Source organism: Coregonus clupeaformis, chromosome 21, assembly GCF_020615455.1.
Source record: "Coregonus clupeaformis isolate EN_2021a chromosome 21, ASM2061545v1, whole genome shotgun sequence".
Classification (NCBI taxonomy): Eukaryota; Metazoa; Chordata; class Actinopteri; order Salmoniformes; family Salmonidae; genus Coregonus; species Coregonus clupeaformis.
This window is the reverse complement of record NC_059212.1, coordinates 28,717,589-28,742,162: the sequence shown is the minus strand read 5'-3', so window position 1 is coordinate 28,742,162 and position 24,574 is coordinate 28,717,589. Positions and strand designations below refer to the sequence as shown.

General features: G+C 42.0%; 1 protein-coding gene across 3 annotated transcripts; it reads right to left on the bottom strand.

Annotated features, from left to right (window-relative positions):
- Positions 1-3,282: 3,282 nt before the first annotated feature.
- LOC121535186 (myb-related protein A) lies at positions 3,283-23,498 on the bottom strand. 3 transcript variants are annotated; one of them, XM_041841993.2, is made up of 15 exons: positions 23,418-23,498; positions 20,222-20,309; positions 20,053-20,134; positions 19,888-19,959; positions 19,685-19,777; positions 18,181-18,401; positions 17,651-17,834; positions 17,441-17,515; positions 15,210-15,431; positions 11,029-11,373; positions 6,653-6,792; positions 6,442-6,556; positions 6,143-6,262; positions 5,735-5,842; positions 3,283-5,567 (listed from the first exon to the last, which is right to left on the bottom strand). In XM_041841993.2, exons 2-15 carry the CDS (start codon positions 20,257-20,259, stop codon positions 5,283-5,285), a joined length of 2,100 nt encoding a protein of 699 aa, XP_041697927.2. In that variant the 5' UTR covers positions 20,260-20,309; positions 23,418-23,498; the 3' UTR covers positions 3,283-5,282. The 3 variants fall into 3 exon arrangements, with proteins under 3 accessions (XP_041697927.2, XP_041697926.2, XP_041697928.2); XM_041841992.2 differs by lacking the exon at positions 23,418-23,498 and adding an exon at positions 23,011-23,384; XM_041841994.2 differs by lacking the exon at positions 23,418-23,498 and adding an exon at positions 23,011-23,384 and having other exon boundaries at positions 11,284-11,373.
- Positions 23,499-24,574: the final 1,076 nt, after the last annotated feature.

Sequence of the window (24,574 nt, the reverse complement as noted above, 5' to 3'; positions counted from 1 at the left end):
AATAACACATATGGAATCATGTAGTAACCAAAAAAGTGTTAAAACAAATTCTTCAAAGTAGGCACCCTTTGCCTTGATGACAGCTTTGCACACTCTTGGCATTCTCTCAACCAGCTTCACCTGGAATGCTTTACCAACAGTCTTGAAGGAGTTCCCACATATGCTGAGCACTTGTTGGCTGCTTTTCCTTCAATCTGCGGTCCAACTCATCCCAAACCATCTCAATTGGGTTGAGGTCGGGGGATTGTGGAGGCCAGGTTATCTGATGCAGCTCTCCATCACTCTCCTTCTTGGTCAAATAGCCCTTACACAGCCTGGAGGTGTGTTGGGTCATTGTCCTGTTTCATCATAGTGCTTGATGGTTTTTGCACTTGCACTTGAAGAAACTTTCAAAGTTATTGAAATTGTGCAGATTGACTGACCTTCATGTCTTAAAGTAATGATGGACTGTAGTTCCTCTTTGCTTATTTGAGCTGTTCTTGCCATAATATGGACTTGGTCTTTTACCAAATAGGGCTATCTTCTGTATACCAACCCTACCTTGTCACAACACAACTGATTGGCTCAAACGCATTAAGAAGGAAAGAAATTCCACAAATTAACTTTTAACAAGGCACACCTGTTAAGTGAAATGCATTCCAGGTGACTACCTCATGAAGCTGGTTGAGAGAATGCCAAGAGTGTGCAAAGCTGTCATCAAGGCAAAGGGTTGCTACTTTGAAGAATCTCAAATATATTTTGATTTGTTTAACACTTTTTTGGTTACTACTTGATTCCATGCAGTTGAAGTCGGAAGTTTACATAAGTTTACACATTTCTTGTTAACAAACTATAGTTTTGGCAAGTCGGTTAGGACATCTACTTTGTGCATGACACAAGTAATCTTTCCAACAATTGTTTACAGACAGATTATTTCACTTATAATTCACTGTATCACAATTCCAGTGGGTCAGAAGTTTACATACACTTAGTTGACTGTGCCTTTTAAACAGCTTGGAAAATTCCAGAAAATGATGTCATGGCTTTAGAAGCTTCTGATAGGCTAATTGACATCATTTGAGTCAATTGGAGGTGTACCTGTGGATGTATTTCAAGGCCTACCTTCAAACTCAGTGCCTCTTTGCTTGACATCATGGGAAAATCAAAAGAAGGGTTTGGCCGGCAGGGATGTGGGTTCGTTTCCCACGGGGGGCCAGTATGAAAAAAAAACATGTATGCATTCACTAACTGTAAGTCGCTCTGGATAAGAGCGTCTGCTAAATGACTAAAATGTAAAAAAATGTAAATGTAAATCAGCCAAGACCTCAGAAAAATAATTGTAGACCTCCACAAGTCTGGTTCATCCTTGGGAGCAATTTCCAAATGCCTGAAGGTACCACGTTCATCTGTACAAACAATAGTACGCAAGTATAAACACCATGGGACCACGCAGCCGTCATACCGCTCAGGAAGGAGATGCGTTCTATCTCCTAGAGATGAACGTACTTTGGTGCGAAAAGTGCAAATCAATCCCAGAACAGCAAAGGACCTTGTGAAGATGCTGGAGGAAACAGGTACAAAAGTATCTATATCCACAGTAAAACGAGTCCTATATCGACATAACCTGAAAGGCCGCTCAGCAAGGAAGAAGCCACTGCTCCAAAACCACCATAAAAAAATCTGACTACGGTTTGCAACTGCACATGGGGACAAAGATCTTACTTTTTGGAGAAATGTCCTCTGGTCTGATGAAACAAAAATAGAACTGTTTGGCCATAATGACCATCGTTATGTTTGGAGGAAAACACATTTTACATTACATTTTAGTCATTTAGCAGACGCTCTTATCCAGAGCGACTTACAGGAGCAATTAGGGTTAAGTGCTTTGCTCAAGGGCACAGACAGATTTTTCACCTAGTCGGCTCGGGGATTAGAACCAGCGACCATTCGGTTACTGGCACAACGCTCTTAACCACTAAGCTACCTGCCGCTAAACACCATCCCAACCGTGAAGCACGGGGGTGGCAGCATCATGCTGTGGGGGTGCTTTGCTGCAGGAGGGACTGGTGCACTTCACAAAATAGATGGCATCATGAGGAAAATTATGTGGATATATTGAAGCAACATCTCAAGACATCAGTCAGGAAGTTAAAGCTTGGTCGCAAATGGGTCTTCCAAATGGACAATGACCCCAAGCATACTTCCGGAATTCTGGCAAAATGGCTTAAGGACAACAAAGTCAAGGTATTGGAGTGGCCATCACAAAGCCCTGACCTCAATCCTATAGAACATTTGTGGGTAGAACTGAAAAAGCATGTACGAGCAAGGAGGCCTACAAACCTGACTCAGTTACACCAGCTCTGTCAGGAGGAATGGGCTAAAATTCACCCAACTTATTGTGGGAAGCTTGTGGAAGGCTACCCGAAACATTTGACCCAAGTTAAACAATTTAAAGGCAATGCTACCAAATACTAATTGAGTGTATGTAAACTTCTGACCCACTGGGAATGTGATGAAAGAAATAAAAGCTGAAGTAAATCATTCTCAACAATTATTCTGACATTTCACATTCTTAAAATAAAGTGGTGATCCTAACTGACCTAAAACAGGGAATTGTTACTAGGATTAAATGTCAGGAATTGTGAAAAACTGAGTTTAAATGTATTTGGCTAAGGTGTATGTAAACTTCCAACTTCAACTGTATGTGTTATTTCATAGTTGTGATGTCTTCACTATTCTTCTACAATGTAGAAAATAGTACAAATGGAAAAACCCTGGAATGAGTAGGTGTGTCCAAACTTTTGACTGGTACTGTTTGTGCAGGCCTTTATTCTGTGGTAGTTTCCATGGCTGTTAAGTTAATCAAAACACAAACTACACAGTTCACAAAACTGTAGCTATTATAGCTGTCATATTTTGGGGTAATAGTGAAAGATCTATCATAAGCATGTGACATGTTGCACTACTTGTTCTGGAGTATGTTGTTTATCCTCTATTTACCATTGAGATTAATGGAGTACAGCAAAGGTACATGTTCTGTCCGTCTTCTTTACTGTTTATATCCAACCGTGATCCCTTATTTTTAGCTGTTTTTACCCCATTGTTATTTGCACTGTTGCTTCACTTTAATTTGTACATATTGTATATATTATATTTTTATAAAATACATTGTAATGTTACATCATTGTTTGCCTTCTTCATAGTATGAATGACATTGAAGATTGAGCATCCTGCCCACCCAGTCTTCAGGCACTCAAAAGCAAAACACACTCCTCTAGTGGGAACTTACTGCAACACAAGATAATAGTTTTAGCATTTTATTATTACCAAACTGAGGTACATGTGCATGAGTTGGCAGTGACTCTATACATAGGTGACATAAACAATGTGTCATAAAAACTGAAAAACAAATTTATATTTTATAAAAGACCACAGTGCTGCATGTACCTTTTCCCCTCCAAACCTATAATTAGGAACAGGTTTAAAAATAAACTATATTACAGGTAAACAAAATGTTAAACCATATTACAATAAATCTTTACACAAAGATGCAGTACACTTGAAATGAACTTTGATTGGAATATCCTTCAGTTGCCCTAGTACTCCTACCAACTGAAACCTATTTGCCAAAAAATGTCACTCCCTATATTTAGCTGGATGTATTACCTATAGCTTGCACGGGTTGATAAAATACTTCTTAATGTAGGGTAAAACTATTAACACACTAAGATTCAGAATCAAATACTGTAGATCAACACTTGACCTTCTTAAAAATGCCTTACGGAACTTGCTAAATAGTGTTTTATGATTTCAAATTAAAATCCATGTTTAAAACTTTGCTAAGAAAGGAATCAGTTTACATACCTATCCATTTTACAATTTTAGCTACCGGTAAGTAAAATCATTCTACACTGCATCAGTGTACCTTTCATAAACATAAAACAAACTCTTTTGACACCCATAGAGCAAGTACTTTAACTTATGTACACATCAAGTATGTTTATCCCAGGCAGTATTTTTCCAATGGCTTCTGACCCTCAGAAGTGCATGACCTGCTTTGTCTCAGTAGCAGCAAAATATGCACACAGTACCATGCCACAATACCCAACTCCTCCATCACCATTACTTCTGGTTAATAATAACAGTTAACAGTACATTAACTCATAACAAAATGTGTATGCTACATCCAAAGGAATACACACATTTTGAAAACAATAAGTGCAATTTGCATCTGCATAGACATCTGAGGTGGAAGGCTATCAACGGTGTTTGTAATAATATGGGACAAAATGTGAACATGGGGCAGGATGTGTTTTTGCAATGCTTTCATCTCCAGGGAGAGATATTAGATACACAAGCTATTGTCCAATTCAAAATAATTAGAAAATGTTTACAGTCTGTGCAAAGAAGTAACAGTACATTTCAATATAAGTTTTGAAAAGTACATTCAGTATCCAACATGATTCACTGATGAAGTGTTAAAAATTCAGATCAGGTGGGGTTTTGTTTAACAGTAACACAGCATTAACACCTTCAGATGTCCAACTTAAATATGATTTTTGATGAGAAAAGCTTCAAAGGCTTCTGCACAATAAATTTAAAAGGTACCCATTCCAATTTCTCTGCACCTTCAATGCAGAAAACATTCATTAAATGCCTCCACCTTTCTCTTGCTACAGTATGCATCACATAGAGATACCACTTTTTTATAGTGCAAAATCAACAGAATTATGGTCTTTAAGACTTCAATTTATGAATTTCTCTTCATATTCACCTTTTAAATAATAAGTGCTAACGGAGCACATTCAAAATAAGGTTATTAAATACAAAATAACTTACATTAATTGCTACCAGTATGGTTAATCGGCTACATGTGGTTGTCATTTTCCTATCAACCTCTAATTGAAAACAGACAAATAAAGAAATACAAGTGGTTGTTTTGTGGGAATCTTGGACAAAAAATAAAAGTAGGTAATATGATGTTTCCTACCTATAGTAAGATTGTCTAGTATTAGCATACCTCTGTGTAAAAACTATCTTAGTGACTGTTAGCTAGTCTGACCCAGATCTGTTTGTGCTCTCTTGCCAACTCCCATCGTCAGTGTCAAGCCAGACAGCACAAACAGAAGGACCAGGCTAACTGTTAGCTACTAAAGCTGCACTACTAAAGCAGCCCAATTCTGATCTTTTGCCCAATTACTGGCAAAAGATCTGATCTGATTGGTCAAAAGACCAATTAGTGGCAAACAAAATCAGAATTGGGCTGAATGTCTAAAAACAGCCTAAGTAGTATTGAGATCCTGTCAGAGTACCAAGGTTCTGGAGGTAAAGCCAGGTGTCTGGGAGCTGAGGAACTGTCTGGCCTGCTCAGCTACGATCATCTGATCATCAGTCTTCCCAAATACCACAGCATCCCACTCACAGTTGTCGTCTCTCCTCGGGGCGATGGTGAGGGTGTGGTGGGGCAGGTAACAGCATGGCTCCTCTCTCCCTGGTACTACTACAGGGGATGGCGAGTACACCAGCTCCTCACAGCCCAGCATGGATGACCTCAGGGGCGCGCTGATCAGCAGGCTCTCCCCATGGATCTGAGACAGAGTTTTAAAGTACTGTCTCATTCTTCAATCCTCTCTTAATTGTCCTTCACTCTCACCGTGGTTTGCCACCCTCATCTACAATAGTCTGTATGAGTCTCATTTTCAGTGTTTCTGATGGTAACTTTAATAGTGATTTCTCACTGATCCTCTCCTCTCACCTGTACATTGTTGAAGTGTTCTTGGGAATAGAGTTGAGCACTGTGGCAGTCCTTACTCCAGGGTTCCACAGCCAGGGATTTCCTAACACTCCTGGACGATGGATCAACCTGGGTTACAAAACATGGAATGGATAGGACTGTAAAAAAACAAAATGTTTATTTCCATCTATGTTTAATACTAATATATTTATTGGACGGCACTTTGAAGTCAATATATCTCATGTTCTTGTCTATTTATTCTCGATTTACTCTTTAGTGCTCATTTGTTGTTTGTTGAATGTGTCTTAAGCACCGCTATAGCCCTGACATAATTGCCCTAAGGGGACAAATAAAGTTGTTTGAATGGAATTGAATTACTTCATAATTACTGTGTACAAATCTCTATGGATGAATACGAGCTTCGGATACCTCATGTTTCCAGGAGGAGCAGAAGTCAGCCTGAGTTTCTCCATGAATTAACATATCAACCTTGTTCTCCTCTCTCAGCACCTCTTCCTCCAGGTAGGCCAGGGACTGGGGCTGCTGCATCTAACAGAACCCACACACACACATAGAAACATGAGCAAGGGCACACACATACATGGACGCGCGCGCACGCAGTCACACACACATCACTCAGGAAGAGTTACATCCCCTCACACGACAAATACAATACACACAATACAGACATTACTTATAAACATGTTATTCCTGTGTTATAAATATACCATCATTTTCAGCTGGGCCTGCATCTTCTCTTGGGTGGCCGTGACAGTCTTGAAGGGTGTTGGAGTTAGTGGCATGGGAAACATGATGGCTTTACGAATCTTGGGGGTCCTGAACCTTGTAACACAGTCAGACAGTACATGCATGTGAGAAACCCTCTATGGGTGGAGGAGTGAAATATTAACACAGAACTGTTCTAGAAAACTCACTTACCCAGCATTCTCCTTCTGATACTTAGTTGTTAACTCCTTCTGGAGGGGGGTGGTGTTGGCACGTTTGTGACCGCACACTGGGGTGGACGTCAGAGCTGGGTTGTCTAGAGTCAAATCCTCAACTCCAGACACGTTGAAAAACTACAGAGAAATACAGAAGTTCAGGGTAGTGTTTGTACCATATATTTATATAATATATCACAAATGTACTCTACTGCAGGGGTCGGCAACAGGAGGCCCGCGGGCCAAAACCGGCGCGCAAGTGACTTTCTTGGACCCGCCTAGGTTTTTAGCCCAACGTTTTTAGGGGATTTTAGTTTTTGGTAAAATAAAATAAAATCTCCAGGAATTCTGCTAAAAATGAGTTTCATTTAGGAAATCTGTTCACCAATTATAGACATATGCAATTGTGTCTCAATGTACCGTATTTTCCGCACTATAAGGCGCACCGGAATATAAGCCGCAGCAGCTAAATTGAATGATGTGTACATATATAAGCCGCACTGGACTATAAGCCGCAGGTGTTTTAATGTTTAATACCTAGGAGGTCTTCTAGTGGCCGTTAGCTGTAAAAATCCATAGATTAGCCACACCGTTATATAAGCCGCAGGGTCGAAAAATGGGGAAAAAGGCGCGGCTTATAGTCTGAAAATTACGGTAATCAAGATATGAAATTATTGTCATTTTCAAATACAATCTCTTTTTGGGCTTAGTTGTGGTCAATTTGCAGAGAATAAATTATTATAATTATATGACAATCAAATCAAATTATATTTGTCACATGCACCGAATACAACAGGTGTAGACCTTACCGTGAAATGCTTACTTACAAGCCCTTAACCAACAATGCAGTTTTAAGAGAAATGAGAGTTAAGAAAATATTTACAAAATAAAAAGTAACAATAAAATAACAATAACGAGGCTATATACAGGGGGTACCGGTAACGAGTCAATGTGCGAGGGTACAGGTTAGTCAAGGTAATTGAGGTAATATACAGTGGGGAAAAAAAGTATTTAGTCAGCCACCAATTGTGCAAGTTCTCCCACTTAAAAAGATGAGATAGGCCTGTAATTTTCATCATAGGTACACGTCAACTATGACAGACAAATTGAGAAAAATAAATCCAGAAAATCACATTGTAGGATTTTTAATGAATTTATTGCAAATTATGGTGGAAAATAAGTATTTGGTCACCTACAAACAAGCAAGATTTCTGGCTCTCACAGACCTGTAACTTCTTCTTTAAGAGGCTCCTCTGTCCTCCACTCGTTACCTGTATTAATGGCACCTGTTTGAACTTGTTATCAGTATAAAAGACACCTGTCCACAACCTCAAACAGTCACACTCCAAACTCCACTATGGCCAAGACCAAAGAGCTGTCAAAGGACACCAGAAACAAAATTGTAGACCTGCACCAGGCTGGGAAGACTGAATCTGCAATAGGTAAGCAGCTTGGTTTGAAGAAATCAACTTTGGGAGCAATTATTAGGAAATGGAAGACATACAAGACCACTGATAATCTCCCTCAATCTGGGGCTCCACGCAAGATCTCACCCCGTGGGGTCAAAATGATCACAAGAACGGTGAGCAAAAATCCCAGAACCACACAGGGGGACCTAGTGAATGACCTGCAGAGAGCTGGGACCAAAGTAACAAAGCCTACCATCAGTAACACACTACGCCGCCAGGGACTCAAATCCTGCAGTGCAAGACGTGTCCCCCTGCTTAAGCCAGTACATGTCCAGGCCTGTCTGAAGTTTGCTAGAGTGCATTTGGATGATCCAGAAGAGGATTGGGAGAATGTCATATGGTCAGATGAAACCAAAATATAACTTTTTGGTAAAAACTCAACTCGTCGTGTTTGGAGGACAAAGAATGCTGAGTTGCATCCAAAGAACACCATACCTACTGTGAAGCATGGGGGTGGAAACATCATGCTTTGGGGCTGTTTTTCTGCAAAGGGACCAGGACAACTGATCCGTGTAAAGGAAAGAATGAATGGGGCCATGTATCGTGAGATTTTGAGTGAAAACCTCCTTCCATCAGCAAGGGCATTGAAGATGAAACGTGGCTGGGTCTTTCAGCATGACAATGATCCCAAACACACCGCCCGGGCAACGAAGGAGTGGCTTCGTAAGAAGCATTTCAAGGTCCTGGAGTGGCCTAGCCAGTCTCCAGATCTCAACCCCATAGAAAATCTTTGGAGGGAGTTGAAAGTCCGTGTTGCCCAGCGACAGCCCCAAAACATCACTGCTCTAGAGGAGATCTGCATGGAGGAATGGGCCAAAATACCAGCAACAGTGTGTGAAAACCTTGTGAAGATTTACAGAAAACGTTTGACCTGTGTCATTGCCAACAAAGGGTATATAACAAAGTATTGAGAAACTTTTGTTATTGACCAAATACTTATTTTCCACCATAATTTGCAAATAAATTCATAAAAAATCCTACAATGTGATTTTCTGGATATTTTTTCTCATTTTGTCTGTCATAGTTGACGTGTACCTATGATGACAATTACAGGCCTCTCTCATCTTTTTAAGTGGGAGAACTTGCACACTTGGTGGCTGACTAAATACTTTTTTTCCCCACTGTATACATGTAGGTAGGGGTGAAGTGAATGCATAGATAATAAACAGCGAGTAGCAGCAGCAATTATATATATATTTTTAATGCAAATTGTCCGGGTAGCCATTTGATTAGCTGTTCTGCAGTCTTATGGCTTGGGGGTAGAAGCTGTTAAGAAGCCTTTTGGACATAGATTTGGCGCTCCGGATGGCTGGAGTCTTTGGCAATTTTTAGGGCCTTCCTCTTGACACCGCCTGGTATAGAAGTCCTGGATGGCATGAAGCTTGGCCCCAGTGATGTACTGGGCCGTACACACTACCCTCTGTAGCGCCTTGCGGTCAGAGGCCGAGCAGTTGCCATACCAGGCGGTGATGCAACCAGTCAGGATGCTCTCGATGGTGCAGCTGTTTAACTTTTTGAGGATCTGAGGACCCATGCCAAATCTTTTCAGTCTCCTGAGGGGGAACAGGCATTGTCGTGCCCTCTTCATGACTGTCTTGGTGTGTTTGGACCATGATAGTTTGTTGGTGATGTGGACACCAAGGAACTTGAAGCTTTCAACCTGCTCCACTACAGCACCGTCGATGAGAATGGGGACGTGCTTGGCCCTCCTTTTCTTGTAGTCCATGATCATTAACATTAACATTTTAGTCATTTAGCAGACGCTCTTATCCAGAGCGACTTACAGTTAGTGAATGCATACATGTTATTATTATTATTATTTTTTTTAAATTCATACTGGCCACCCGTGGGAAACGAACCCACATCCCTGCCGGCCAAACCCTCCCCTACCTTGGACGACGCTGGACCAATTGTGTGCCGCCCATGGGTCTCCCGGTCGCGGCCGGCTGCGACAGAGCCTGGACTCGAACCAGGATCTCTAGTGGCACAGCTAGCACTGCGATGCAGTGCCTTAGACCATTGCGCAACTCGGGAGTCATCTCCTTTGTCTTGATCACATTGAGGGAGCGGTTGTTGTCCTGGCACCCCACTGCCAGGTCTCTGACCTCCTCCCTATATGCTGTCTCATCGTTGTCGTTGATCAGGCCTACCACCGTTGTGTTGACGGCAAACTTAATGATGGTGTTGGAGTCGTGCTTGGCCACGCAGTCGTGGGTGAACAGGGAGTACAGCAGGGGACTAAGCACTCACTCCTGAAGGGCCCCTGTGTTGAGGATCAGTGTGGCAGATGTGTTGTTGCCTACCCTTACCACCTGGGGGCGGCCCATCAGGAAGTCCAGGATCCAGTTGCAGAGGGAGGTGTTTAGTCCCAGGGTCCTTAGTGCGCTCAGAGCTCCTCACTAAGCTATGGTGTTGAACACTGAGCTGTAGTCAATTAACAGCATTCTCACTTAGGTGTTCATTTTGTCCAGGTGGGAAAGGGCAGTGTGGAGTGCAATAGAGATTGTGTCATCTGTGGATCTGTTGGGGCGGTATGCGAATTGGAGTGGGTCTAGGGTTTCTGGGATGATGGTGTTGATGTGAGCCATGACCAGCCTTTCAAAGCACTTCATGGCTACAGACGTGAGTTCTACGGGTCGATAGTCATGGCTCAAGGCAGGTTACCTTGGTGTTCTTGGGCACAGGGATTATGGTGGTCTGCTTGAAACATGTTGGTATTACAGACTCAGTCAGGGACAGGTTGATAACGTCAGTGAAGACACTTTCCAGTTGGTCAGCGCACACGTCCTTGTAATCCGTCTGCCCTGTGGCCTTGTGAATGTTGATCTGTTTAGATCATAGATCAGTGGTTTGCATAATTACTTGATGGTATTATATTATACATTACCTAAACAGGACATCCTACCTGGGAGGGAGAGAATGGCAGTGCTTTGACATGAGTGATGCTAGGTGAGGAGGTGCTGTTATCCAAAAAGGAGGCGCTGTGACACTGACTAGCAGGGTACTGCTCCCCACTCTCCCTCCTCTTCAGGATGGAGGTAGGTGTGCTCAGCTTGGTCACGTTGGGTGAAGAGGCAGGCATCAGTTCAGTGTATTTCTCACTCAGGTCCATTATGACTGAGTCCTCAAAATGGTAGCTAGCTCCTTCTGGCATCCCCACCTGAGAGACAGACAATGTCACTTCCTGTTTCAGGGGCGAAGTCATTTCCTTCAGGCTGAAACTGGTCACCTCGCTCCAAGCCACTGGGTCCTACAGGGTCAAATAAGAATGAATGGTTTGACATAAACGTGATTATAACACAATGACTATACTTAATTGTATTTGGATTGTTAACCAGAATTACACAACCTAACAGTTATCTGCATGTTCAATAACCTTAATCTATGAACACACTTCACAGGATGAAAAAACTGAGCCAGTGCTTCGTTTGAAAATAAACATGAGAGACAGGAGGAAAAAGAGCAGAAATAACACCACAGAATTAAATAGACAACTTGTTGTAGTATTATATTGTATCTATGTGTCATACTGAGTCAGACCCAACAGGGAGACAGGAGGAGCACTACCACATAAATAGAATGCTAATAATTTTCATTTGACAAAACAAAATGACAAAAAAAAGAAACACATTTTCCACCATAATTCCTCTTGGATCACTAAGATCAGGATCTGTATTTATCGATTTCATAATGATTGTTATGTTTATTGATCAGATATTATGCATTTTACCACAATTTCAACAACTACCAATCCAAAAATTCTCATTACAGCAAGAGTTTTCGAAGTCCAAAAAAAGTTAAACAAATATATTTCTAATATTTTTTGTACATTGCTCATCTAATTAAAAGGCCTGACACTGAAAACAAATATATTTAAAATGTAATTATTAAAATGTATTTTGTCATTTTTCCGCAACACATAACCTTTTCTTAATCTAGTTTCTTTTGTCATAGCTACTTGGCATGTTTAGGTATTTATAATGACATATTAGATAGAGAACAAAAGGCACACTATCAGATTAAGCCAAAATTACTCAAGTACACATTTTATTTTTCCTAATATTTTATAAATATTGGTGCATTACAGTAATGATAAACAGGTTTCAGAGATGAGAATGCATGTTTCGGTAATGAGTGTTTCATAGTTTGCCATTGAAAAACTGTACCGGGCACTATTAGAGATTCAGTAACCCAATACATCATCAAACTGTGTCATTTGTCAACCCCAAATGACTTGCATAAAACTAAAATCACTGATAACGCAATTGACTAAAGACCCGTTATTTTAGCATAAGTACACTGAACAAAAATATAAACGCAACATGTAAAGTGTTAGTCCCATGTTTCATGAGCTGAACTAAAATATTCCAGAAATGTTCCATACGCACAAAAAGCATATTTCTCTCAAATTTTGTGCAAAAATGTGTTTAAATCCCTGTTAGTGAGCAATTCTCCTTCGCCAAGATAATTCATCCACCTGACAGGTGTGGCATATCAAGAAGCTAATTAAACAGCACGATCATTACACATGTGCACCTTGTGCTGGAGACAATAAAAGGCCACTCTAAAATGTGCAGTTTTGTCACACAACACAATGCCACAGATTGGCCTGCAATTGGCATGCTGACTGCAGGAATGTCCACCAGAGCTGTTGCCAGAGAATTTAATTTTAATTTCTTTACCATAAGCCAACGTCGTTTTAGAGAATTTTGCAGCACTTTCAATGGCCTGACAACCGCAGACCACGTGCACCCACGCCAGCCCAGGACCTCCACACCCAGCTTTTTCACCTGCGGGATCATCTGAGACTAGCCACCTGGACAGCTGATGAAACTGTGGGTTTGCACAACCGTCTCAGGGAAGCTCATCTGCGTGCTCGTCGTCCTCACCAGGGTCTTGACCTGACTGCAGTTCGCGTCGTAACCGACTTCAATGGGCAAATGCTCACCCTTGATGGCCACTGGCACGCTGGAGAAGTGTACTCTTCACATATGAATCCCGGTTTTAACTGTACCGGGCAGATGGCAGACAGCGTGTATGGCATCTTGTGTGGCATCTTGTGGTTTGCTGATGTTAACGTTGTGAACAGAGTGCCCCATGGTGGCGGTGGGGTTATGGTATGGGCAGGTATAAGCTACGGACAACGAACACAATTGCATTTTATCGATGGCAAAATGAATGCACAGAGATACCGTGGCGAGATCCTGAAGCCCATTGTCATGCCATTAATTCGCTGCCATCACCTCATGTTTCAGCATGATAACGCACGGCCCCATGTCGCAAGGGTCTGTACACAATTCCTGGAAGCTGAAAATGTCCCAGTTCTTCCATGGCCTGCATACTCACCAGACATGTCACCTATTGAGCATGTTTGGGATGCTCTGGATCGACGTGTATGACAGCGTGTTCCAGTTCCCGCCGATATCCAGCAACTTTGCACAGCCATTAAAGAGTGGGACAACATTCCACAGGCCACAATTAACAGCCTGATCAACTCTATGCAAAGGAGATGTTTCGCACTGCATGAGGCAAATGGTGGTCACACCAGACACCACATGACTGGTTTTCTGATCCACACCCCTACCTTTTTTATTTAAGGCATCTGTTACCAACAGATGCATATCTGTATTCCCAGTCATGTGAAATCCATAGACCAGGGCCTAATGAATTTATTTCAATTGACTGATTTCCTTATATGAAGTGTAAATCTTTGAAATTATTGCATGTTGTGTTTATATTTTTGTTCAGTGTATAAGTACTGTAATTACATGCATGTATTTTCAAAAGTCAGAAGTGGACTTAAGCATAAATAAGGGACTTTCTCCAAGGTGTTTACAGGTAACATTGGTGTTTTAGGACATGGATATGTGTGGTTCTAAGGTATTTTAGATTGATTTCTAAATTGAATGGGATCCTATGAGCAAATATGATATGCCTATAAAGTATCTAAATATGTGGGATATGGCCTAAAAACTGTCTTGGGATATCAAACAACAGTATACGTAAGTGCTAAAACAGGTACACATGTCAAAATGGGGGATATCCTCCTTTAAATGGAAGATTGCTCTTTGCTGAAACACAAACTCCAGATTGTGGCTTTAAGTTAAATAAATGGGGTTTATACACCGATATTTCTTGACAAACCCTACTTAATCAAATAACTGATGTTTTACAAAAAATCTATACAATAGGTGTAAGGAGTGGTCTTAGTAAATAATTAAAGTTACCAGCACAGCACACCCATTACATACATTAGAATTAGCTTATTATCATTGCCGAAATTAAGGATTTCATTACCGAAAAGGACCTTAAAATGATACAGTAATGAAAAATGTGTGTTTCGGTATTGAGAGGCCCTTAGCTCAATCTGCAAGTAATAGGAGACAGCTATTATGAATCAGCAAACAATTGACCACATCACTAAAGCCCAATCATGCCTCCATGTTGGTAAGGTAATAGTTCTCTAAGTTATTCTCAATTTGAGCTTTTTAGTCATTTCGGTAATGAGAAGGTCAATTGTCATAAAGGGGTTGTTTGAGAATAAGATCCTCATTCTGAAGGCATATAAGTGAAGACATTAAATGAACTTGTGCTCATCTAAGGACTGCTCCTCTAGATAATGTATCATGGGTGAATAAAACTTTATTTAAAAAATGATTGGAGTTTTTACAGCAACTTGAAAAATTGCTATGGTAATGAGAAACATGTCCAGACACTGTGTTTTTACGTAATAAACATTATAGCTTAACGTAAACTTCACCTAGTATACAATTTTTCTGATTTATGGACAAACTACAGCAACATATTTGGTTTTTTATTCAAATAAATTGGAGTTTTCTAAAGTAAAATTGTATAAAATGCCCCGACAATTTAATACGGACGCATTTCAGTATTAAGAATTTGGCCTGAAAATGTATAAAATTCAGGCGAAAATGTAAAATGTATTTAAAATGAGACACTGTGCCATAAACTATGCAACATAGTCTTCAGAATGATAGTTGATTGTTGCAGATGCATCATGGTTTTTCTAACTCATTTTGCTACTTCCATGGTTAAAACTGCTTTCATGAGAATCACCCAACTGACCGAGTCAATGAGCTCCAGAGTCTCTGCGAACTCGGGGATGGTTTGTAGGGAGGAGAGGACAGCGCTTGCCTCCACGGCCAGGAACCTGCTGGGAGACATAGGAGTGTAGACAGCCGAGCCATGGCCCTCCATACTCTGGTCCCCCAAGCTGCTCAGGGTCGTGTTGGTCAGACCGTCGTCTGTCAGGCTGCTGGACCAGCTGGAGTAGTGACCTTCCGTGTTCTGTTGAGCGGGAGGGGTCAAAGAAAGGTTAGCTCTGGTCCAGTGCGTTACATGTGGATTGCTAAAGGCATCAGCATACTTCAGCTCGGCTGGTGCCAAGCCGAATTCGTCTAGTCGAACCGAACGAGTGTGCTCGCATACTCTCTTAAAAGACCTTCGCTTGAAAAAACGAGAAGAAAGCAGCAATAGTACTGTTTGTCTATTTTGAGACACCGTAGCTCAAAATAGTCCAAATTAATATAAGATAACTCAAGAAATCTGTCATTCATTTTAATGTTTTTGCCGAGATCTTAGTCGAGCAATTTTACATCTAACTAAGATAGACTTTGTCTCCGAACTTCGGCTTGCCTCTAGAAAAAATATGTGTGCCCGTACGGCCGAAAAACCCTCACCAAAGTCCAAAACTAACAAAAACTTTGTCATAATATATGCCCAAACTCTTCCAAACTGTTTCGGCTGGGAAGCAAGCGGAGACCTTAATGCTGACGGCATAGCGTAAGCAAGCCGTACAAAACACCCTGGACCAGAGCTATGGAAAGGTCAGAACCAATGATGAGTAGGACCAGGAATTTTCCTGACCACGAGATCTGGCCAGAAAAAACTCTGGGCCCTAACCATGAGGTGTACAGTACCAGTCAAAAGGCGGTCCTCATGAGAGCCAGTTTCATCATAGCGCTTGATGGTTTTTGCAACTGCACTTGAAGAAACTTTCAAAGTTCTTGAAATGTTCCGTATTGACTGACCTTCATGTCTTAAAGTAATGATGGACTGTCATTTCTCTTTGCTTATTTGAGCTGTTCTTGCCATAATATGGACTTGGTCTTCTACCAAATAGGGCTATCTTCTGTATACCCCCCTACCTTGTCACAACACAACTGATTAGTTCAAACGCATTCAGAAGGAAAGAAAGTCCACAAACTTTTAAGAAGGCACACCTGTTAATTGAAATGCATTCCAGGTGACTACCTCATGAAGCTGGTTGAGAGAATGCCAAGAGTGTGCAAAGCTGTCATCAAGGCAAAGGGTGGCTATATGAAGAATCTCAAATATAAAATATATTTTGATTTGTTTAACACTTTTTTGGTTACTATATGATTCCATATGTGTTATTTCATAGTTTTGATGTCTTCACTATTATTCTACAATGTAAAAAATAGTAAAAATAAAGAACAACCCTTGAATGAGTAGGTGTGTCCAAACTTGTAACTGGTAGTGTACATTTACCAATGTAAATGTAATGAGACTAAGGGTGGACATCAGCAGGAGCCTCACTTTCATGCCGAAACTTAAACATGAACTGTGCATTTTTTCATTCATCTATCTAAAGAGTCCTGACAGATGTTGTGAACAGCTAGCCTGAGTATCAGTGCGTTTCTGCTCTTGCCAACTCCTCATACAACTTTCATGCCAATTGTCATGTTTGGCTTGACACCGGGGGTGTGGCTAGCTAACCTGGGGTGAGTGGCTAACTAACCGGGGGTGAGTGGCTAGCTAACCATGGGTGAGTGGCTAGCTAACCGGGGGTGAGTGGCTAGCTAACCGGGGGTGAGTGGCTAGCTAACTGGGGGTGAACGGCTAGCTAACCAGGGGTGAACGGCTAGCTAACCAGGGGTGAGTGGAGTGAGATGGGGTGAGTGGAGTGAGATGGGAAGCCGGTGGGGAGGGTGGTAGGGATGGGTTCTAGAGCATACTACACTACTGACTACACATACGTGTTCCTTCTTACACATGAAGCTTCTCGTCTCCCAACTTCGCTCTCGGCTGCCATAAGGAGCAGCTCGAGTTCCTTAATTCTCTGCTCTTTGTTGGGGGAGCCATCAGTGAACGACTGCTGGGGTACACGCAGCCCAGGAGAGATTGGAAAAACAGCTGATTTACAAGTCTTATTCCACTCTTATCTTACATTTAATGCTGAATTACAGAGGAGGAACTACTATACATTGGAGGGAAGGAGTTCACTTGCAACATGGTTGAGCTAAGCTGAGTGAGTGCAGAGAGGGGATACTCACCGGGACAAAGAAAGAGGTTTCAGGAACACTGTCCATGTACTGGCCATCCAACAAGCCAAGGGAATATCCTGAAATCTACCAAAACACACATTCACAACACAAACAACAGTGTAATAAAATGAACAAACAGTTTGGGACTGATTTCAATGGTGATTTTCAGTCGATTTCTTCAGCCTAGTTTATTGTGCTGATTGGTAAATCTGTGCACACCTTTGTAGGGATAGTCATGAAATAGTGATTCTGTCTCCGCCAGGACGAGCAGGAGGACTTGGTCCTTTTCTTGATGGAAGCCTTGGTCTTGTAGACCCGAGTCGGGACGTCCTGCAGGTAGCCCTCATGCTCCACCTTCCTAAGCATGGTGGAGTTCCAGTGATTCTTTATAGAGTTGTCTGTCCTATGGGGGATTCAGACCAAATAAATGGAATTAGAACAATATTATGTTCTATATTGTCAACACTATATTTTTTGTTATTTGTTATATATCCCTGTGATTCAGACAAACAAAATATATTTGATCAATCTCATGAGATTTCTACATATAAGTCTGATGCCATTAGAAACAGAGATGGCGCCCAAAATAGCACCCTATTCCCTACATTGTGCACTACTTTTGACCAGATTCCTATGGGCTCTGGTCAAAAGGAATGCACTATCTAGAGAATAGGGTGCCATTTGGGACACACACAGAGTGTTATAGCCTGTTATAACAGTGTTATGACTTGTTATAAAAGTGTTACTACCTGCCAGGCAGCAGCTTGGCTATCTCAGCCCAGCGGTTCCCGATACGTTTGTGAGCAGCGTATATGATCCGATCCTCCTCCTGAGTCCAGCACGACTTCTTCACCTCAGGGTTAAGGTGGTTGTGCCAGCGCTCCCGGCACTGCTTGCCGATACGCCCGTGCAGATGCTTGGCAATGATGGACCAGCGCTTGGGGCCATATCTGTGGACCAACTCGATGACCTGTGCACAGATACATTGACCCACAGCAAGGTTAAGAATTTAGCATGTGATACATATACACTACATGGCCAAAAGTATGTGGACACCCCTTCAAATGAGTGGATTTGGCTATTTCATCCATACCCGTTGCTGACAGGTGTATAAAATCGAGCACACCGCCATGCAATCTCCATAGACAAACATTGGCAGTAGAATGGCCTTACTGAAGAGCTCAGTGACTTTCAATGTGGCACCGTCATAGGATGCCACCTTTCCAACAAGTCAGTTCGTAAAATTTCTGCCCTGCTAGAGCTGCCCCGGTCAACTGTAAGTGCTGTTATTGTGAAGTGGAAATGTCTAGGAGCAACAACGGCTGAGCCGCGAAGTGGTAGGCCACACAAGCTCACAGAACGGGACCGCCGAGTGCTGATGCGCGTAAAAATCATCTATCCTCGGTTGCAACACTCACTACCGAGTTCCAAACTGCCTCTGGAAGAAACTTCAGCACAATAACTGTTCGTCTGGAGCTTCATGAAATGGGTTATCATGGCCGAGCAGCCACACACAAGCCTAAGATCACCATGCGCAATGTCAAGCGTCAGCTGGAGCAGTGGAAACGCGTTCTCTGTAGTGATAAATCACGCTTCACCATCTGGCAGTTCGACGGACAAATCTGGGTTTGGCGGATGCCAGGAGAACGCTACCTGCCCCAATGCATAGCGCCAACTGTAAAGTTTGGTGGAGGAGGAATAATGGTCTGGAGCTATTTTTCATGGTTCGGGCTAGGCCCCTTAGTTCCAGTGAAGGGAAATATTAACGCTACAGCATACAATGACATTCTAATTCTGTGCTTCCAACATTGTGGCAACAGTTTGGGGAAGGCCCTTTCCTGTTTCAGCATGACAATGCCCCCGTGCACAAAGCAAGGTCCATACAGAAATGGTTTGTCGAGATCGATGTGGAAGAACTTGACTGGCCTGCACAGAGCCCTGACCTCAACCCCATCGAACACCTTTGAGATGAATTGGAACGCCAACTGCAAGCCAGGCCTAATTGCCCAACATCAGTGCCCGACCTCACTAATGCTCGTGGCTGAATGGAAGCAAGTTCCCGCAGCAATGTTCCAACATCTAGCGGAAAGCCTTCCCAGAAGAGTGGCGGCTGTTATAGCAGCAAAGGGGGGACCACCTCCATATTAATGCTCATGATAATTTGGAATGAGATGTTCGACGAGCAGGTGTCCACATACTTTTGGTCATGTAGTGAACTTGGTAGACAGAAAACTGAATAGAAACTGTCTTTACCCTCTCATCCTCCTCCTTGGTCCATGGCCCTTTCACCAGCTCTGGGTTGAGCACCTTCTGCCATCGGTGCTGACACTGAGACTCAGACCTTTTCTGTCAGAGTGGAGAAATGCAAAGAAAAGAGGAAGACATCAGTCCAATATACAGGTACGCAAGGGACAAAAACGTCAGAGTTGGGCATATTTTGTGTGGGTGACACTTACCTTGAAATTATCTGCAATCACATTCCAATCATCTGCTCCGTGTTCATCCACAAGCCTCTTCAGCCTCTCATCCTTGTGATCAAGAGGGAGAAACAGATTAAATATTATTTTCTCGGGAGTTAACTCTGCTACCACAGAAGACAACTCACTCAAGGCATGACTTACCTCTTCCCTCGACCACTTGACTTTCTGCAAAGACTTCTTGGGACATTTCACCTCAATGCAGTCATGGTCATCCCCAACATCACTGAGAAAGGAAAGACCAATAAGATTCATATACAAGAGAGGAGAGGAGAATAATGTTTCCAGGCAACAGACATCCCCTCAAACTTACCAAAGGTATCGACTTCTTCTGCTGCCACTGCTAGCCATACTGTCTCCTGTTCAAATTGTTTTCGTTATGCAGCAACCTTATTGACAAACTATGGAGAAAGCATACAAGAAGCATCAGATGTTGATTAAATGTAGTTTGCTGAAATAATAGATCAGATAAAATAGCTATGAAGGGCTTGCAGACTATTACGGATTACAAAGGTGGACCCAGCCGTGAGTTGCCCAGTGACGCAGGCCTCCCAGACTAGCTAAATGCCTTCTATGCTGGATTCGAGGGAAACAACACTGAGTCATGCATGAGAGCCCCTGCTGTTCTGGACGACTGTGTGATCTCGCTCTCCGTGGCTGATGTGAGTAAGACTTTTAAACAGGTTAACACACGCAAGACCGCTGGGCCAGACGGAATACCAGGGCGCGTTCTCAGAGCATGCATTTTCAACCTCTCCTTGTCCCAGTCTGTAATCCCAACATGTTTCAAGCTGACCACCATTGTTCCTGTTCCCAAAAAATCTAAGGTAACCTGCCTAAATGACTATCATCTGTAAATGACTCACATCTGTAATCATGTGTGCTTTTGAAAGGCTGGTCATGGCACATATCAACACCATCATCCCAGATACCAGGGACCCACTCCAATTTGCATACCGTCCCAACAGATCAACAGACGACACAATCTCAATTGCACTTCACACTGCTCTCTCCCACCGGGATAAGAGGAATACCTTTGTGAGAATGCTGTTCATTGACTACTGCTCAGTGTCAACACCGTAATCCCTTCCAAGCTCATCACCAAGCTTAAGACCCTGGGACTGAATACCTCCCTCTGCAACTGGATCCTGGACTTCCTGACGGGCCGCCCCCAGGTGTTGAGGGTAGGCAACAACACCTCCGCAACGCTGACCCTCAACACGGAGGCCCCCCTGGGGTGTGCGCTTAGCCCCTCCTGTACTACCTGTTTACCCACGCACGACTCTGTGAAATATGACCACTTAGGGGACGCACAGCCCGCGCAGAGGGTGGGAGAGCTCAGCTCAATGCATGATACTTGTACGGCTCTGGTTAACTTGAATAAAAATGGACTTACGTTTTTAAAAAACAGTTATTTTCTTTAGTATTTCTTAGACAAGAATATACAACATGGTACCAGGAGTGACAGAACACGCCTTTGACTCATCCATCATCAAGTTTTGGTCGAAAATCCTTACCGGCGCCAAGAGGCTTCACGTCAACTAGCTAACATTAACTCCTTGTCAAGGCATGAATCATGCATGCTCCAGTACTGAGGTTCTATGATGAAAAGCGCAAAACCAAAATCTCAGCAGATGCCTCTAAAGCAGGTTTAGGTGCAGTGTTGTTACAGCAGTATGGCACTAGATGGCGCCCAGTCGCATATGCCTCCAGGGCTCTGACAAGTTCTGAGTGTAACTAAACTCAGATTGAGAAAGAGGCATTGGCATTGTCATATGCATGTGAGAAATTCCATGTGTTTATCTATGGTAAAACAGTGTGGGCTGAAACAGATCATAAACCTTTGGTTACTATTGCAAAGAAGGGTCTAACATACACACCACCAAGGGAACAGAGACCATTTCTAAAACTTCAGGAATATGACTTGCAACTCGAGTACAGACCAGGGAAAGAATTGATAGTGGCAGACACATTGTCCACAGCTTTTGACAGCTCAGAACCAAACCAGATATACGAGCAGAACGAGACCATACATGTAAACCTTATCGGAATGAGTTGCCCAGTCTCATAGATGAAATGTGGACAGTTATTTCACATGCTACTGCAGAAGATGAGTGTTTGCAAAAGGGTATTCAAGCCATAATATGCAGGTGGTCTGTACAAGCTATACCATACCCTTATGGTCAATACAGGGATGAGCTATCTGTACTTGATGGCATTCTGTTTAAGGGTTCAAGAATTATGATACCAAGTGTGTTACAGAAAAACATGTTGATCAAAATACGATGGCCATCTAGGGATGGAAAAGTCAAAACGACATGCAAAAGCAGTGTTATTCTGGCCCAAGATTCATGCTGACATAGAGCAGACAGTCAGAGCCTGTGAAACATGCCAGAAATATAGATCAAAACAGAGCAAAGAGCCAATGTGGGTTGAGGTAAAAAGAGGTATTGAGACCATGGGGCAAAGTAGGAATAGATCTCTTTTCTCTTGAGGGCAAGAACTATGCTCTACTGATGGACTATTACTCTCATTACCCAGAGATGGCTTTGCTGAAGGACGCTCCTGCTAGTCAGGTGATAAACTCACATTAAGTCATTCTTTGCTAGTCATGGGGTCACAGAGGTAGTCTGTACGGACAACGCCTCACAGTTCAGCTTTCAGTGATTTTGCTAAACTGTACGGGTTCAAGCATGTCACATCCAACCCACTGTACCCACAGTCTAATGCGTTAGTTGAGAACGGTGTCAAAACAGTAAAACAACTGCTTAAGAAAGCTCTCGACTCAAAGACAGAGCCGTATCTAGCCTTGTTAAACTACAGGGCTACTCCACTAAAACATGGTCTGTCTCCTGCAGAGCTGTTGTTACATTTTAGTCATTTAGCAGACGCTCTTATCCAGAGCGACTTACAGTTAGTGAGTGTATACATTTTTCATACTGGCCCCCCGTGGGAACTCTTGTTCAACAAGAAACTCAAAACTAGGTTGCTAGTACTCCTAGAAACAGAGAAGGATGACAAGGTCATCCCTGCTTACATATGTATACCTACCTCAATCACTCCAGTACCCCTGCACATTGTAATAATGGTACTGGCACTGACCTGGATATAACTGCATTATCGTGTTTCTCTTCTTTTTTTTGTGTGTGTATTTCACGCGTGTTCTTCTTCTTATCTATATTATTAGATACCTTTATTCCTGCATTGTTGTAAAAGAGCTCGCAAGTTAAGCATTTCACTGTACTGTTTTACACCTGCTGTATCCTGTGCATGCGACAATAAAACGTTTAAACTTGAAACTAGCTAGCTAGCAAGAAGCTAATTAGCCAACTAATATGTCTGGCTAGCTAAAACTAGCTATACTTTGTTACTGTTAGCTGAGCCAGCTAGCTAAAATAACAATTTACAAAACATCCAATGTTTGTAATTCATGTGGTTGAGTTTATGACTGATGATCAAAAACTATTATATATTCTGTTTCCAGCTCATGTCTTCATCTTGCTACTCACATCCCATCTCCTTTTGATTTATTTAAATTCTCCGTGGTGACCGTCTCTTTGGGGGATTCTTGTTCAGAAATGTGTCTATCCCGCCGAATCTCGCGCCCACCCCCTTCCAGAGAGGTGCATCGCACGCGGACTCTCTCCTCATTGGTCAGAATCGCAAAGTATCTGTCAAATCAGCCCTGTGAAATATATCAAATTAATTTTCAGGCAGTCAGGTTATTTTAAAAGCCGACAACAACACCTGTATCATTAACAGAGCTTTTGTTGGACAAGTCATTCATGAAAATCTTACAATTACATTTTAACAGCTGAAAGCTGTATGCGGATGGAATGTTTTTGATATTTTAAAGTAATGCAATTCTACTGCCTGGTGGACAGATAACAGAGAACCTTGCACGTATTATTGCCTGCCATTAGTCTAATTGAAAGTCTGTCACATTCTTGTCTGTGAGCCACAAGGCAGTGACCCCTCCCTGGTGAAATAAAGATAGGCCTGCCAAGCAAGTTACAGACAATGGATGGCACATACACATTCAATGCGTGAACGAGGCTCAATGGATGATGGGATCAAGCATAGGCTACTGAACAACTTGAGTTTCTGTACAGATCAAAGTATACTACAATATAAAGTATTATAATACAAGTACAGCAGTCACAAAGAAACAAACTTTAAGATTATGGGATCAAGCATAGGCCATTGATCAAAAGTAAAAAAAAATATATATAAAGTGAATTCAAAGGCAAGTAGTTAAGGCAGTATTAGTGACCACAATACAAAATTGTGAAGCAATTACTTTATTGTTGGGTTGAAAAGTCATCACACATGCACACAGCAATGTTGTAGCTGTGGTATCTTCAATATTTTATTAGCAAACAAGAAAAAAAGTTAACAAAAATGTTTACTGAACAATTTGAGTTTCTGTACAGATCAAAGTATACTATAATATATACTATTATAATACAACTGGCTTACAATACATGTAATTAGTACAGCAGTCTCAAAAAACAAACGTCAAGTTTGTCAAATCAGTGTTGTCTGAGTTAGGCGAGTTTAATAATTCCTTTTTATTTTTCCTTGGACTGACAATATCTAAATTTGCGTTTAGCTAGTATATGCTCTATTCTAACAGTCTCTCTTTTTCTAAAAGTGCTGAGTTTTA